Raw genomic sequence first — 13,678 nt, 5'->3', positions numbered from 1 at the left:
TTTTTTAGGGCTACCAGTCCTGAATGGACCAGGTTGATGTCCCCCTTGAGTACATTGCTACATTCGTACTAGGTAGCATAGAACCTCCCTAGATATTCAGTTCAAAATTTCGCATAGGACTGAAGGCGGCCTTGTCTGCCTAAATCAGGCAGCTCTTCGTTTGAGGCCAACCCAGGGGTATTAGGCGTTCGGGATGAACAGTTGAATATCGGTGATTAGATGCATAAGGGAGATGACACCATCGCTTGCAACCAACATGGCTCAAGCGACATAGCCATGTTCCACAGTCAGCTCAGGCAGCCCTACTGTCGGATACTGCAGGACTTATTGCGGTCTTCAAGTGCCTCGGTTCTTCGTATGATCTACTGTTCGACTTTTGTCTGATGCTGGTCAGGTAATAAATTGAACCCTTAATACCATGGATGGATTGAAGCCCTGGTCACATGGGAAAGATGAAGGCTGTCTGTCCTAGGGTTCTGTTCAGGAAGAAGTCATTATCTCACATTACACTCAGTAGACTTCCTTCGAGATGCTACAGCTCACAACCAATTCCCGATGTCTTCTCCAGGTTGCCGTCGGTCGATATACTCCTTCCAAGTTCGCCTCCAATACAGCAATGTGCAAATCTTACCCGCGCAGTACTTGCAAGCAGCCCTGCTCAGATGAAGTTGTACCCAGAATCCCCACAGAACCAAAGTCAAAGCAGGCGAGAAGACACTATGATCTATGCCTATCGAGAGGATATCAACTCTGACATCTCCCCTGCGGGTAACAAGCTTCGGAAACTCGCCTATGTACTCCCACATGCATTTAGCAATCCAAAGTTGAAGTCATTAGTCACAGTTGGAGGTGTGCAATCCAATTGCTGTAGACAAGCAGCAGCAGTGGCAGCCAAGCTGGGACTGAAATGCATTGTGGCTCTGACACAGGACGTTGACCCACAGCATCAGAGCAACAGGCTGTACAACGCCGTAGGAAATGTACAACTTGAAAAGCTGTTAGGTGCGGATGTGAGGGTTCTTGGCCCGTCACGAGATGGAGCGCAACACAGCGCAGAGGTCGACAGAGGAGAATGGTTTAGTTTGGTGCACGGACTAAGTCAAGAGGATGAAGAGGGGGCGTACTTCCTGTCTCAAGGCGCCAGTGGAAACCCTGGCGCCGGCGTTGGCTACGCTAAATGGGCATTCGAAATGCTCGAAAAAGAGTCCTCTCTTCGACAAGATGGCGTACTTAATGGTTCCGGGATATTTGACACAATCGTCGTGGCGTGTGCGACTGGAGGCACGCTCGCAGGGATGGTAGCTGGAATGCGCCTTGCGGAGGAGAAGGGTTACATAAACCCGCAGAGTCGGCATCGGATCATAGGAATCGAAACCTTCGCGAAAGACCCACGTAGCCAGAGGGATGTTGTCCTGGGTCTAGCCAGGGATACCGCGGCACTTATCGGATTGAGGAGAGAGGACATCAGAGTTGGAGAGGTGCACGTCGACAGTCGGTGGACAGCTGGTGGATATGGGATATATGATGAGCTCACAAGACAGACGATCAAAATGGTAGCAAGAACCGAGGCCATGCTTCTGGATCCTGTATATACTGGGAAAGCGATGGCAGCAGTCGTTGAGGGTATCCGGAAAGGCGAATTGCACGGCAACATACTCTTTGTGCATACTGGAGGCAGTGCAGTTCTACCTGCTTACTTAGGTATCGAAGAGGACTAAAAGAGAACAGAGAAATATGTGTTATTTGTACGTTTTCGGGCCTAAACTGAACGAACGGTGAGGTGTCCACACGTGTTAGGCCTTGACCTGTTTTCAATAACATTAGATCTCGCAAATGGGCTCCTGGCTCTGAGTTTCGCGCCAATAAAATAGAACGCGATCGGCCCAATAGAGAATACAGTTGCCAGAGCAGCGAGAAGACTCCCAGCGTTGTTGTTCCCCATCGTGTGAAACATGTCACCTGCTACCAGAGGTAGAATCCCAGAGACCACCGCCCTAATACAAGCCAGCCCTGACAGTGCAGACGACGCATATGCTGTGTATGCATCTGTTAGATAACCCTGGAGGCAGTATGCAATTTCTGTGGCAGCAAACCCGAGCATTATGAGACCGATCATACTGACTATCGGAGAGATGTGAGATACTGCGGGAGGGATTGTCCAAGAGAAAATCCACAGTCCAATTGCGAGAGCTGGTGCGCCCAGAAGGCAGCCTACTAGCTTGAGCTCTGCAGTGCTGATTTTGAGAGCACTGTCTCTTTTGTAGCGGTGCATGTCGTGGATCCTTGTGAAGACGCTGAAAATTACACCTAGCAGCATTGCGAGAAATGGCAAAGACGCCGTCTCATAAGAGAAATCAAATCCGGAAGACGTATAGACAGTGTTCAACGCCTCTGTGAAAAGATAGATCAAGCCCATGGAGAAGGAGCTAAGAGCTGTGGCCACGAACACCAGGGGTTCCGTGAACAACAGCACCGTGGGTCGCCATAGCACATCAACGAGGGTTAGATGTGCAACAGGAGTCTGGACCTCTTCAGTGTTCAGTTCGGAGTGCGAAATTTTTGATGCATGCTTTTCGAGTACCTCGAAGTGTCGAGTCTCCGGAGTCAAAGCGACAAGAGGGAGCATTACTGCTGTGACGATGGCGGCAACATAATATACCCAAGACCTATGGTTGTCAGTCAGAACACCGAGCATGTTTAGGGTAACAAATACCAGCCAAATCTTGCAGCGATATACGTACTGTACACCGGCCCAATCACTTGTCCAGCTACTGTAAGACAATTCCACAGCCAGATTAACCAAATTCTGCTTTGTTCGTCGAATAAATCTTCGACTGAGCCAGCCACGACAACAGCAGGAACGGAAGATGCCAGGCCGCCGAGAAAACGCCCAAAGGCCACACCAACAATCGAAGGCGTTACTCCTGTTACTACGCAAGTCATGCTGAATGCGGCCGTTGACCAGATGTAGAACTGCCGACGACCGAACGGCTCGGTAAATTGTGGAATCAGGATGCTCCCAACAGCCTGTCCAAAGGAGTATGTCGACACGAAGGAGGCCATGAGTGCCTTTTTGCTGTCATCGGGAAAGTCTGAAAGCGCATAGTGCACCGCAGCAGAACCTGTAGTGGCTATGATTGTGACGAAGAATTCTAGAGATACAAGGACGCTGATTATCCACGCCTTTCGTCTTGCAGGCCAGTATCGTGGATGAAACTTCTCATAGCTGGCCTCGCTCGGGCTTTCATTGAAAACAGTCATCAGATATGCACCCAAAAATGCCGGATTCATGCTTGTGCCTGGGGGTTCCAACACGCCGTAATGGTAGCTCGACCTCGATAACCGTTGCTGATACTGTAGGTGAATGCGCTCCCAAGCTGTGACGGATTTAAATGTTTTTCTGCAGCTCACAAGAGAAATCCTATTAGCACAGAGTTTCTGTCAAGGAGGAGTGTGCAGCAATCCTTGTGAGGGCCAGTCACGGCGGCCGCTGATGGTCATAAGCCCTGCTAGTATTAGGTGTCCAGATGCCTTCGCAATCTCATCAATGCTCTCACTGAGACAAGGTAAATCGAGCATTTCATTCACCTCTCATCGGGATCCCAAGAAAGTCGTGCTGGATCCGCCTCCGAGTGCCTTGCCAGCATAAGCCATGAGCGCAGAAGGCTCTTCCCAATCGGGCGCCACCAGACAGCCTCCGCAAAGATTGGTCTGAGACAGCATGCACTAAGATGTCCAGCTATTTGCCTGGCTGGGCACCCCATACCTAACTTCACCGTGAGCGCTGGCACGCGAAACCTTGGACCCAGCAAACGAGCTGCCATCCAGCGGTGTCCGTCAGCCTTAAGGCATCCAATTCTTTGGAGATTTCAGGCGTCTTGATCCACTCGCTTGGTCGTCTTCCGTCCAACCACTGATTGTTACCTTGTCCAACTGTCCACGGTAGTAAGGCTATCAGGACGTGGACGAAAATGTCTTTCCAACTCCGGCGATAGGGCACGCTAGTCACTTCACAGTCTACCAGAAGAAGTATCCAAGTCTAACTAGATGTATGGTATATGACCGAGTGGTCGTGCTTCGGACTTCAGTCAGGGGCCACCGCCGGGTTAGTCTTGACTCTCCGGACGACAACCTCTCACTAAACGAAGTGAATGACAGATTAGTGCGGGATGCAGAGGATTTCCCGTGCCGCAGTCTCCTGAATGGCGGACAAAGCTGAGCTGGAATGCAAGCTGAGGGAAGCTGGGTGCCTCGCGTACTATGCACTCCCCACAAATTGCAGCATGCGAATTACGGAGTAGCGAGGCTTTTCGAAGGGACAGTTCTTGCAAGCTCAAACAACGGATTCGCTCATGGACAGTCAGTGTATATGGTCGAAGATGGGCAAGATAGGGAGAAGGGTTTCGAAAGAGCAAGGCTGAGGTCCCCTCGGCCACTAATATCAACCAACCAACTGAAAGTCCTCGAGTGCCTAAAATTCTTAGGAGACTGTGGTTACAGGAGTCGAACCCAACCCTCACATAATTCTCAAAGCTTACCGCCTGAAAAAACGAATGTGTGTCATTCAAATTTTTTCTACTCATCGAACATGGCATCTATCTTGGATCCTGCCCTTTGATTAGCTACCCAAAACTTTGGTAGATAAGCCACGAAAGCAGTTCAGGGATGACGCAATCCGCGCCACAGCCAGCCACTTCACCACCTCGTGCATAACCCTACAGATTTAATTGTACTGGAGTACCAAAATTTAGGAAGATGCATCATGCACTGCGTGGTCACTCCACATTTTTATTTGGTCGGGACCAGTCTCTCGGGACACGCATCGACGGTCCAGCTCCACGCCACTCAATGCATCGGCCTTGAACCAGGGGCCGAGGGTTGAGGCGCGGTCAGGTACGATGGAGGGAGGGATGGACAAGTTTTGTCACCTCACACCCAAGGACCGACGGAGAAGATTTTTCTGCATCAACAGGGATCGCTAGAGTATGCGAGGTGCTCGAGATGAGAGCACGCGATCACTTGGCAGAGATATATCATACGTAAGACTGCGCGTGCTCAGAGCCATCCGAGGACTTTGCTGCTCCACGTTCGGCAACAGCTCAAACTGAGCTAAAGTGTCGAGCGCTATTAGTTTGTATCGCTTCTCGACCTAGCCCGTCTATATGTACGGCACTACCAATAGCTTAACTTCCTTTGGTGCCAGTTTACGAAGATCAGATTTCGTTTCGTCGAGCTATTCTCGAGTGCCTTATAGAGAACGAAAACAACCTTTTAGGAGATCAACGGTAGACTTGATCGAGCTTGTGCGGGATTTTCCATTCAGCGTGCAATAAAGAGTGTAATTATGACGTTATGCTTCGTTTTCATGTGTTGGAAGATGATTATCGGCTATGATATGGCTCCAAAGACGGTAGCGAGAACGGCCGACACATCACTTCAAAGGATTGAACTCTCCAGCCGGAAGACGAGATTGGCAGAAACACCTACCATCATCTCAACAGAGCTAGGTGCTAGCCAAAACCTAGCACTCGGAAGGATGTCTCTTGCATCCGACCAATGTCTGTTACTTACCCCGAACCTAGGACTAATTACTAGACTGAATACAATATGGGCTGCCCGGTGGCAAACTGATTAGGTACATAACAACATCGAGGCGACTAGCCGTAGTGGGTTGAGACGAACGCCAAACAGTGGGACCAGAGAAGATTCAAAAAGGTGCTTCATTACGTGAAGACCATAGCCTAGACTCTATGTATATGCAACCAGCCGTGCTGAGCCGAGTTACAACCACGGAGAAGACCGGCTTATCTTGGCCTGGTTGCCAGGGATCGAAAATAAACGACAATGATAGAAAGTTCACCACAGCTGGGGGAAGCACCCTACTAAGACTCTGAATGACATGGTTGCTAGATCGTGACAAAGAAACGTGGCTTTGATGTGTAAGACGGGGTAGCAACGGCTATTATCAAGAAGACATTCAAGTCAATCGCTTGTCTATCAACTTAAACGGGTTGATGTAGACGGACAGGCAGAAAACCGACCTCTGACCTACGCACAGCTGGGGAAAAGTGATAGAGAAGTCAGAACGAGGTGAAAGGCGCAGAGACCGTATGCTGACGGGCGATCGTGACTTGACTGTGAATTGGGGACACAAACTCGGAGTGATAAGGTGGCCATATCGAGTCAAACACGGCAAAGTCAATCAGAAACGGCTGTCGCGTTCGGTTGCTGATCAACTCCAAGACTCTGTGCACGAGCAGGACGTACGATTTGGTCTGTTCAGGGATCTGATCACTTCGAGGGTCGGAGCAGACCAGATCGCCTGTTGACTTCGTAGTTCAAATTGCAATGCAGAGGCAACAGCAAAGGGGCAGAGACCCTGACCAATTCGTTCGCTTGTGAAAAGATTGCCTCCTGAATTGTGGACTAACTTCCACAGCGTCGAGAGCTTTGGGGACCACTGCGAAAGACAAACAGGCGACGCGTTCGAGCCGAACGCGTAGCGGCATACAGCTTCACGACGTTCTGATGCTGCAAGAGCAGAAACCACACTTCCCTGATAAGATGTGGGCATTTTGCGAACAGTGCTCCTGGTTGCAATTTTGAGCCGCGTTGTTGGACAGGAGGCCAAACCAGGCACAGGCCTCCGTGGTGTCCAAGGTTGAAGTGATGGGCAGGCACATTGATGTTGTGGTGGTGTGGAATTGCAAATCGTTGAGCTGGCGTGACCTAGACATCGCTCTCCTGACTGTCATACTAACGCTCAAACATCAGCTAACGACCCTGAAGACTCATGAATGATGGATTCACCCGTCCTTGGAAAGCTGTCTGTCCGATAGGAAGTCCGACGCAAAATGTACGTCACTCCTTTTGCCGCTCCGGAACTTGATATTGTCAAACCTAGGCTAGGTTCGCAGCATCCCGGGGATAGTGCTAAGTGCTTGCATGATGAAGATGCAGGCATAAGTCGAACCCAGAGTTCGCATGCTGCATCGGAGGATGGCGTGAAGGCAGCGGAGGTTTGGGGGCGAGTCGAGGCCCCAGATGGTCATTGTCAACTTCTGCATTTGCAACATGTCGTCTCCAGAGCGGCAAAACCAAGAGGGTAGTTTGCAGATTTCTGAACCAAGAATGTCAGAATGGCCGAATCAGGGCGAATGAGACAGGGGATGACATGACATACGTACAGAAGAGAAATCGACCTGGCCAGTTCAGGACTCATGCTTTTCGCTAAGCATGTGGCAGTTGACAGCTGTGCCGATTCAGTTGTTTCCCAGACTAAGCGGCCAAACCCTGTTTTGCCATACGGAGGGACACTTTCTTCAATTCATGCATTGTGGTGGTCACTGGGTAGCTGGATGCGTCTCCATAGTTGTGCGCTGTCCAGTCCCATGCCGCCTGCATACGGGGGACCCTGCTGATCTCCAAGGCTGCTTCGCTGCAGGCTCGTGCTGCTCCGGTAATCTTCTTCAACACAGTCTGCTGCTGAAGACGGTCACCCATGCTTGAGTGTCAGCATCATCGACCCTGTGCCGCCGCCAGATCGGTTTGAGATCCAGCAGTGCGCAGGGAAGTCCCAATAATCGTTCTCGTTGCCATCGCGCCGAACGGTGCTCGGCAGCACCGTTGGGAAAAGCTTTTCGTAAGGGCCGATTTTGGGATTTGGGGAGTTCCTTGTAGCAGTTGAATACGAGGCGCGGGTCCGAGCAGACGCAGACGGCAGTCGGAAGGGTCGTAGCCTCCGAACTCTTTTGCCCCAGCCAAGATGGATAGGTACGAGTAGACGGACAAGCGGCAAAGGACAAAGCCGCTTGCTGGCGGCCATGGCTCAGCCCGCCTATGCCGCCATCCCTTTACAGCCGTGATGTGTGGGTGGAAGAAGGCTAATTTCATTGTCTTGTTCGAATGCGGGCTCGCCCTCGCCAGATCTTGCCCCCCGTCCATACCATGAGCAAACGATAAGCGAGCTGCAACGATGTGGGAATCACCCTACACATGTTCCCCTTCCGCGTCCAATCTACTGATTTGAATGCCATAGGTGCTCAAGGCCGTGGGCCGCTGGTTGCTGTGATGGCAGGAATTGACTAGCGCGAATGTTGTATCCCACTGACTATCACGGAGACGACTTCGAAGATTGTGCTGCAACTCACAATTGTAGCTTGGGAGACAGTCTTGGAGGAATAGACCCTAATTCTGGACGGCAGGAAGATCTTTCACTGTGGGAAATGGTTTGTGTGTGTATGTGTGTGTAATATGCATCCAAACGCTAGTTATTGTACAATATGCCTCCCAAGTTGTCCTATATGGTTCTTTTCGTTTCTGCAGACTGTAGCCCTGATTGTAGCGCAACGATACAGTTGGTCTTCATTCCAGCAAGCAAAGAACAGAATTGACAAGTGCAAAACCCCAGTCAACCTCTATCCTTTCCCAGCCCATTGCATAAATGAGGCTTCAAAGGCTTTTGCAGAAACCGTAAGTCTTCGACTAGGATCCAATATATCCCTCAACCAAAAGGTATCTAATGTGAAATAAAGTGGCGTCCCTCGTAATCCATCCCTTCATCATGTCCTTAAGCCCATGAAATCCCCCGCGCCCGCGTGATCAAATGTGCGATTGCCAGAGTGTCTTGGTTCATGATCGGCTTTGAAGTGCCTTTGCTCTTTTAAGTTTCATTGCTGGGAGCTGCCGACGGCGAGCGTTTATGAACCAATTACTAATCTGGACAAGGTTAGTACAAGGTCCACCACCACCGAGACAGCAAAAAAGCATACCTGACTTATGGTCAACCCAGTGCGCTGGATGAAAATCTGTTTTTGCTCGTCACTTGGATAGGGGTGATCAAGATGCTCTTGAAGCCAGATTCTAAGGACATCAGTGATTTGTTTTGGCAAGTTGCCTCTTCGTCGTCGGCCGTTTGCATGGGGCGGATATCCCATCATTGGGTATGACATTAATTGGTTGTACTTCATATATGATGGAGATACATCCATCGATCTGTAACCGCCATCATACGCGACTGGGCTTCGATATTGATCGTACGCCTGGCCATAGCGACCATAGTCAAGTGCTTGGGTGTAGGATCTCTCCGACATCACGTATGGGTTATATCTTGGGGTAGAACTGAGCTGGGGTGTTCGCCACCTGGGATATGAATCGCTCACTGGGCTTTCAGCCTGCCTGTTCATCGAGTATGAAGAAGAGAAGACGCTGTCTTGAGAATCTGATGGAAGAATCGCCTGAGTCAGGCCGAATTGCTGTGGCTGTGAAGGCAGAGACGGCTGTGCACTCATAGACATTCCAGCATCTGTATAGGAGGATGATGTTGACCAAGGAGAGCTATATTCCGCGGGTGTTCTCGCGGGTGTATGCAAATGACCAGTAGTAGCAAGAGCGCTCATCTGCATTTGATTTGTCGCGTCCGTTGGATACCCCATGGGACTGGACTGAGGTTGCACAGGAGCTGGTATGGACGAGACGTTCATACTGGTCGTGTGCTGAGAGCTCAAGTATGGCACCATGATTGGTCGTGTAGTTGAAGAAGTCTCATGCATGCTTGTTTCAATCAAGTTTGAGCGCGGTGGTGGAATGACCTGAAAGGGGCTGTGAGAAAAGGCAATTGTAGGCAGGCAATCAATACTTACATCACGGATGGAAGGCAGTTGCTGCTCTGGATGAGTGACATCCAGTCTTGTTTGCGAAGCAACCGGGGTGGGCTGAGAGGTGTAAGGCCTTGTGGCTGATTGAGTATAGTGGTCCATGGCGTAGGAATGGTCGATGCAAGTGTATGCAAGTGATTTGATAGAAACAAGGAATATTCGAACAAGGGCAGGTGCTGGGATAGATATCCTGTGAGCAAGAAGGAGCCCTGCACGGCCAAACTCCCTTGGTCCTTCGTCGAATCCTGCCTGGGCCAATCACCTCTCGTCTGTGGGGGAGCGCTTTGTCCAGCTGCACGAGAAATGCAGGCACAGGGAGTTTGGAGGAGGTTGACAGTTCACTGACAGTGCAAGAGACTCGCAGCAACACAAAACAAAGACAAAATGGTAGTCCAAGCACAAATGGGTCCTGCTGAAATATGTCAGTCAGAAGTCGAGACACCAGGCAGTGCCGAGAAGGGTGTATGACATCGTAGATGCCGCTGGACCATAGGGCTAGATGACCCTGCCTACCGTAGTAACCTCATAGTGGTATGCATAAGGGCGGAGTAAGATGTCTCTATCGAGGGTCTGAAGAATAGGTTGTCCTCGCTTCCCCCCCAACGCACACATACTGATCCAGGGAGTGGATCGCAATCCGAGTATAGTGGTGGCGTGTAGCCCACCAGGCAAAACAGGTTACGCTTGACCATTTACGGACAGCAACCCTCAAGCCCACTCCATCTCTGGACAGAGTGGATCGTCTGGCCCTTACGAGTCGAGCGTTGGGTGGAAGTGTGGGTCTGTGGAAGTTGTGTGCCTGCATCTGACCATTGTGTCTGCCACTGTCCCGTTTTGAACGCCCTGCCACTCCGATCGGGACAATTCAGGCCAGGGGCACGACCTGCCAGTTCCAAGGAGCACGGATGGTCTTTGCTGAAGACAAATTTGGCGCGTCAGATTACCACGCGTTGGGAGTGGAAATCAAGGTAGCGCGAATAGATGACCGATGACTACGACGTTGGCCAGCTGGAATCGAGGCGTGAATAGACTGCTCGGACTGTGCCGTCGGTCTCAACGGAGTCGCTTGCTCAAGTGATTCGGTGAGCTTAAGCTGAACAAGGAAACCCGTTTGGCGATCAAGCCAACTAAGAACAGATACCTCGGAAGTGGCTTAGGGGAAGGTCCAGTCGATTGCGTGGAAAGAAATTATTCCTTTCTCAGGTACAATCTTGACGATGCAGCCTGGCCTAGTGACGAGAACGAACGGGAAATTCTCATGCTGAATACATAATGAAAAGGCTTTCAGGACCGACTTGGACGAGCATAGAGGGGCGCGAGCATACCCTCCTTGTGAGCTTCGCCGGAAATGGTGGGCTCGGGGGGAGGACTGAAGTGTCAAAAACTGATTTTGGCGAGATACTGTATTTAGAGTTAGCAGGTATCCGAAGGTTACCATGTTATGTGGCAACACATATCGGTGCCTTCCTGGTGCGGCTAGTCAAGGAATATTAGCTTAGAAGAACCCACCAAATATGCCGTACCGTGGCCTGGCCCGTAACGACATTTTATGCGCCACTTAGTGGCACTTAGTTTTCTTGAACCCCCTCTGGTATAGTGAAGCCTAAGCGATCAGTCCACCTGAAACTTGTCCTGCGCACGAGCTTACCAAGGAGAATCGCGGCTTGAGTGAGGAGGCGATGGTGTTCTCTGGATGTCTTGCCGCAGCCATTGAATTGCACGAGATATTGACCGAGAAACTGATATGTCGCACATGCCCCGTCTAGCATCTGACCTGATGACGACCCTTGTTCAATGTCAGACTAGCTTCCAGCTAGAAAGGGTGGAAGATGAGCCCCTGTGGAAGACCTCAATGGCCAATTCTCGGTTAGATCGAAGCCGCTCGTGAGATCATCTAGGTTGGCATGGAGAATAGGCTTTTTGCAAGGGAGGAAGGTCTATCGCCATGCCTTTCCTACCCCAGAATCGAAGGCTTCGAGGCACGACAGGGATATTACCAGATCTTCAAGATCATCATTGGTCTTCGTAGTGCCCGACCTCAACACAGGACCGTATCACGATGCTATCTATACCTCAAGAGCATCTGCGACAGTAGCAAGCTGAACTTACCCACCCCCACACAGGAGATTTGATGAAGGTGGCCGGTGGAGGAATCCGCCTTACACCTCCCCTAATACCACAGCGCTCCGACACCTTTGTGCGGGAGAGCCGGGGCGCTGGATTGTCGTTTGTTAGGCTTGATTTGATTTGATTTGGTCGTCAGCCGTTGGTGCGGAGAACATCACGTACAATACTCGCTATGCTGGATTGCTGGTTTAGAACGATTGCAATGGTGGTGGGGTTTCGCTGGGATGGAGGGGCTGGTGTAGAAGCAGAAATTCGGATCGCATCCGATGTTTTCCCCGTCTTTGAACCAAACCAGCAGTTTGCTCACTAGCTAGGATTCCAAGAATGGTGCCGCTGTCAGTGTCCCGTTGGAGGCTTGTCCTGAACCTGAAGAGATCTGAGACAATGGGTCCGTCCTCAGCTGAGTTTTACGTTGATTTTGGTACATTTGCCAGAGAGACTTGGCTCCGACCCGCACATCGATTTCTTTGTACTGGTATCGAAGATCCCTTGATCCTTGGGGCCATAGATAATGTCTAAATTACTAGTGATCCGAGGCGACGTCGATTGAACCTCGCCGGCGGCTCATTTCTCGCCTGTGGCAACGATAATCAGGCTACCGAGCCTGGCCCGTCGTCAGGTGTCGGCCGAGTGCCAGTGCAAGTGCCACGAGGAGTACAAAGTCTGCTGCTTGCATAAGGGCATGGACCGCTTACCCACAGGAAAGCGCTGTAAACGGGCCTAGCTGCAGGAAGCAGTCGGCTCATCGCTGCGTTGGTCAGAAGCCCCAGTTGAGGAGGTAGTTAGAGCACAAGTAGCAGCAACCGAAGCAGAAGTCGAGCTCGTCCTCAGAGTTTCCCCCCGCTTTGCCGGTTGCTATCTAGAACAGAGCCCGAGGAGCCCCTGGCGCGTCGCGCAAATAAGGTTCCGGTGGCGTGGGTTTAAGGTTCGGGTGGTGCCAGAAGAAGGCGCCCCCCTCGACCAGAACCATCCTTCCTCGAGTCCAGTCTTGCCTTTCCTCTTGTATACCCACCTGGGCACTCTGCTGAATTTTCGGTATTACAAGGACAGCCCGCCTATCTCTGTTGCGGCAGGGGGTTTTAAGGTTCTGAATCGCGCAATCAGTTAATGCACAGCAGCAGAATCCCCCCGTCGCCGACACCCGCAGCCGGGAGGTACACCTCGCCGAGTTCAGCTTGCGCCAGCCATTGGCCGTATTCGGTGGTTAATGGCCGCGTTGCCGGATAGGCTGGAGGCTGGGACGAGGGCGCGCCGGTTATGCTATGGCCACGCTCGTCCTGTGGCTCGAATACCACCTGGGTCGCCTGCAACGCCATTGGAATCGTCCCTCACAGTGAGTCTGAGAGGAAGTTCAGCGCCCTTCCTCGTTTTCCAACCGATTACCTAATTAGATAAGAATCTTCGAATGACACGGCGATGGCTTTGTGGCTTTGTCAAAAGTCGTCACAGTCGACTCGTCAAATACTGGCAAACACCATCTGATCGACATTCAACCCTGGTACAAATGTCCCTTTCGTGCGGAAGCGAGATCTAGTGCTTCTGGCAACCCTTGAATCCTTGCTGGCCGCTGACCACCGCCACTCTCCCGCCCCCGGAAACTTCCCTGGAGCTTGTGTATTCCGTATCTATTCCTTGTACTCCATATAGATTCCTGATACGCCATATATATCGACGTCATCGACTCATCGGAGCTAGTGGATAGTGCGGATGAGATCGCCTAGTCAGGGTTCAGGTTACCACCTGACTCTTATACTAGTACGGGGATTCGTTGAGGCCTCGAAGCATGCAGGTTAGAAAATGTCCCTGCTTGACGCCCTGCAAGGCCAGGCGAATTCAAGCCTCGTCTGCATCGTTCAAGAAAATGCCACGATCGATTGTCCCACCAACTTTCGCTT

At 51.1% G+C, this 13,678-nt stretch overlaps 3 protein-coding genes across 3 annotated transcripts; 1 reads left to right on the top strand and 2 right to left on the bottom strand.

The window, feature by feature from the left end:
* Positions 1-719: 719 nt before the first annotated feature.
* A1O9_11776 (uncharacterized protein) lies at positions 720-1,718 on the top strand (the record flags this gene model as incomplete). The annotated part of the gene is made up of 1 exon (XM_013399286.1): positions 720-1,718. The coding sequence occupies one exon, from the start codon at positions 720-722 to the stop codon at positions 1,716-1,718; it is 999 nt and encodes a 332-aa protein (XP_013254740.1).
* Positions 1,719-1,759: 41 nt separating this feature from the next.
* Positions 1,760-3,291, bottom strand: A1O9_11775 (uncharacterized protein; the record flags this gene model as incomplete). Its single annotated transcript, XM_013399285.1, has 2 exons — positions 1,760-2,666; positions 2,714-3,291. 2 exons carry the CDS (start codon positions 3,289-3,291, stop codon positions 1,760-1,762), a joined length of 1,485 nt encoding a protein of 494 aa, XP_013254739.1.
* Positions 3,292-8,631: 5,340 nt separating this feature from the next.
* A1O9_11774 (uncharacterized protein) lies at positions 8,632-9,758 on the bottom strand (the record flags this gene model as incomplete). The annotated part of the gene is made up of 3 exons (XM_013399284.1): positions 8,632-8,718; positions 8,772-9,590; positions 9,642-9,758. 3 exons carry the CDS (start codon positions 9,756-9,758, stop codon positions 8,632-8,634), a joined length of 1,023 nt encoding a protein of 340 aa, XP_013254738.1.
* Between the last annotated feature and the right edge of the window lie 3,920 nt (positions 9,759-13,678).

Source organism: Exophiala aquamarina, assembly GCF_000709125.1.
Source record: "Exophiala aquamarina CBS 119918 chromosome Unknown aczIA-supercont1.19, whole genome shotgun sequence".
Taxonomy (NCBI): domain Eukaryota; kingdom Fungi; phylum Ascomycota; class Eurotiomycetes; order Chaetothyriales; family Herpotrichiellaceae; genus Exophiala; species Exophiala aquamarina.
This window is presented reverse-complemented; position numbering and strand designations above follow the sequence as displayed.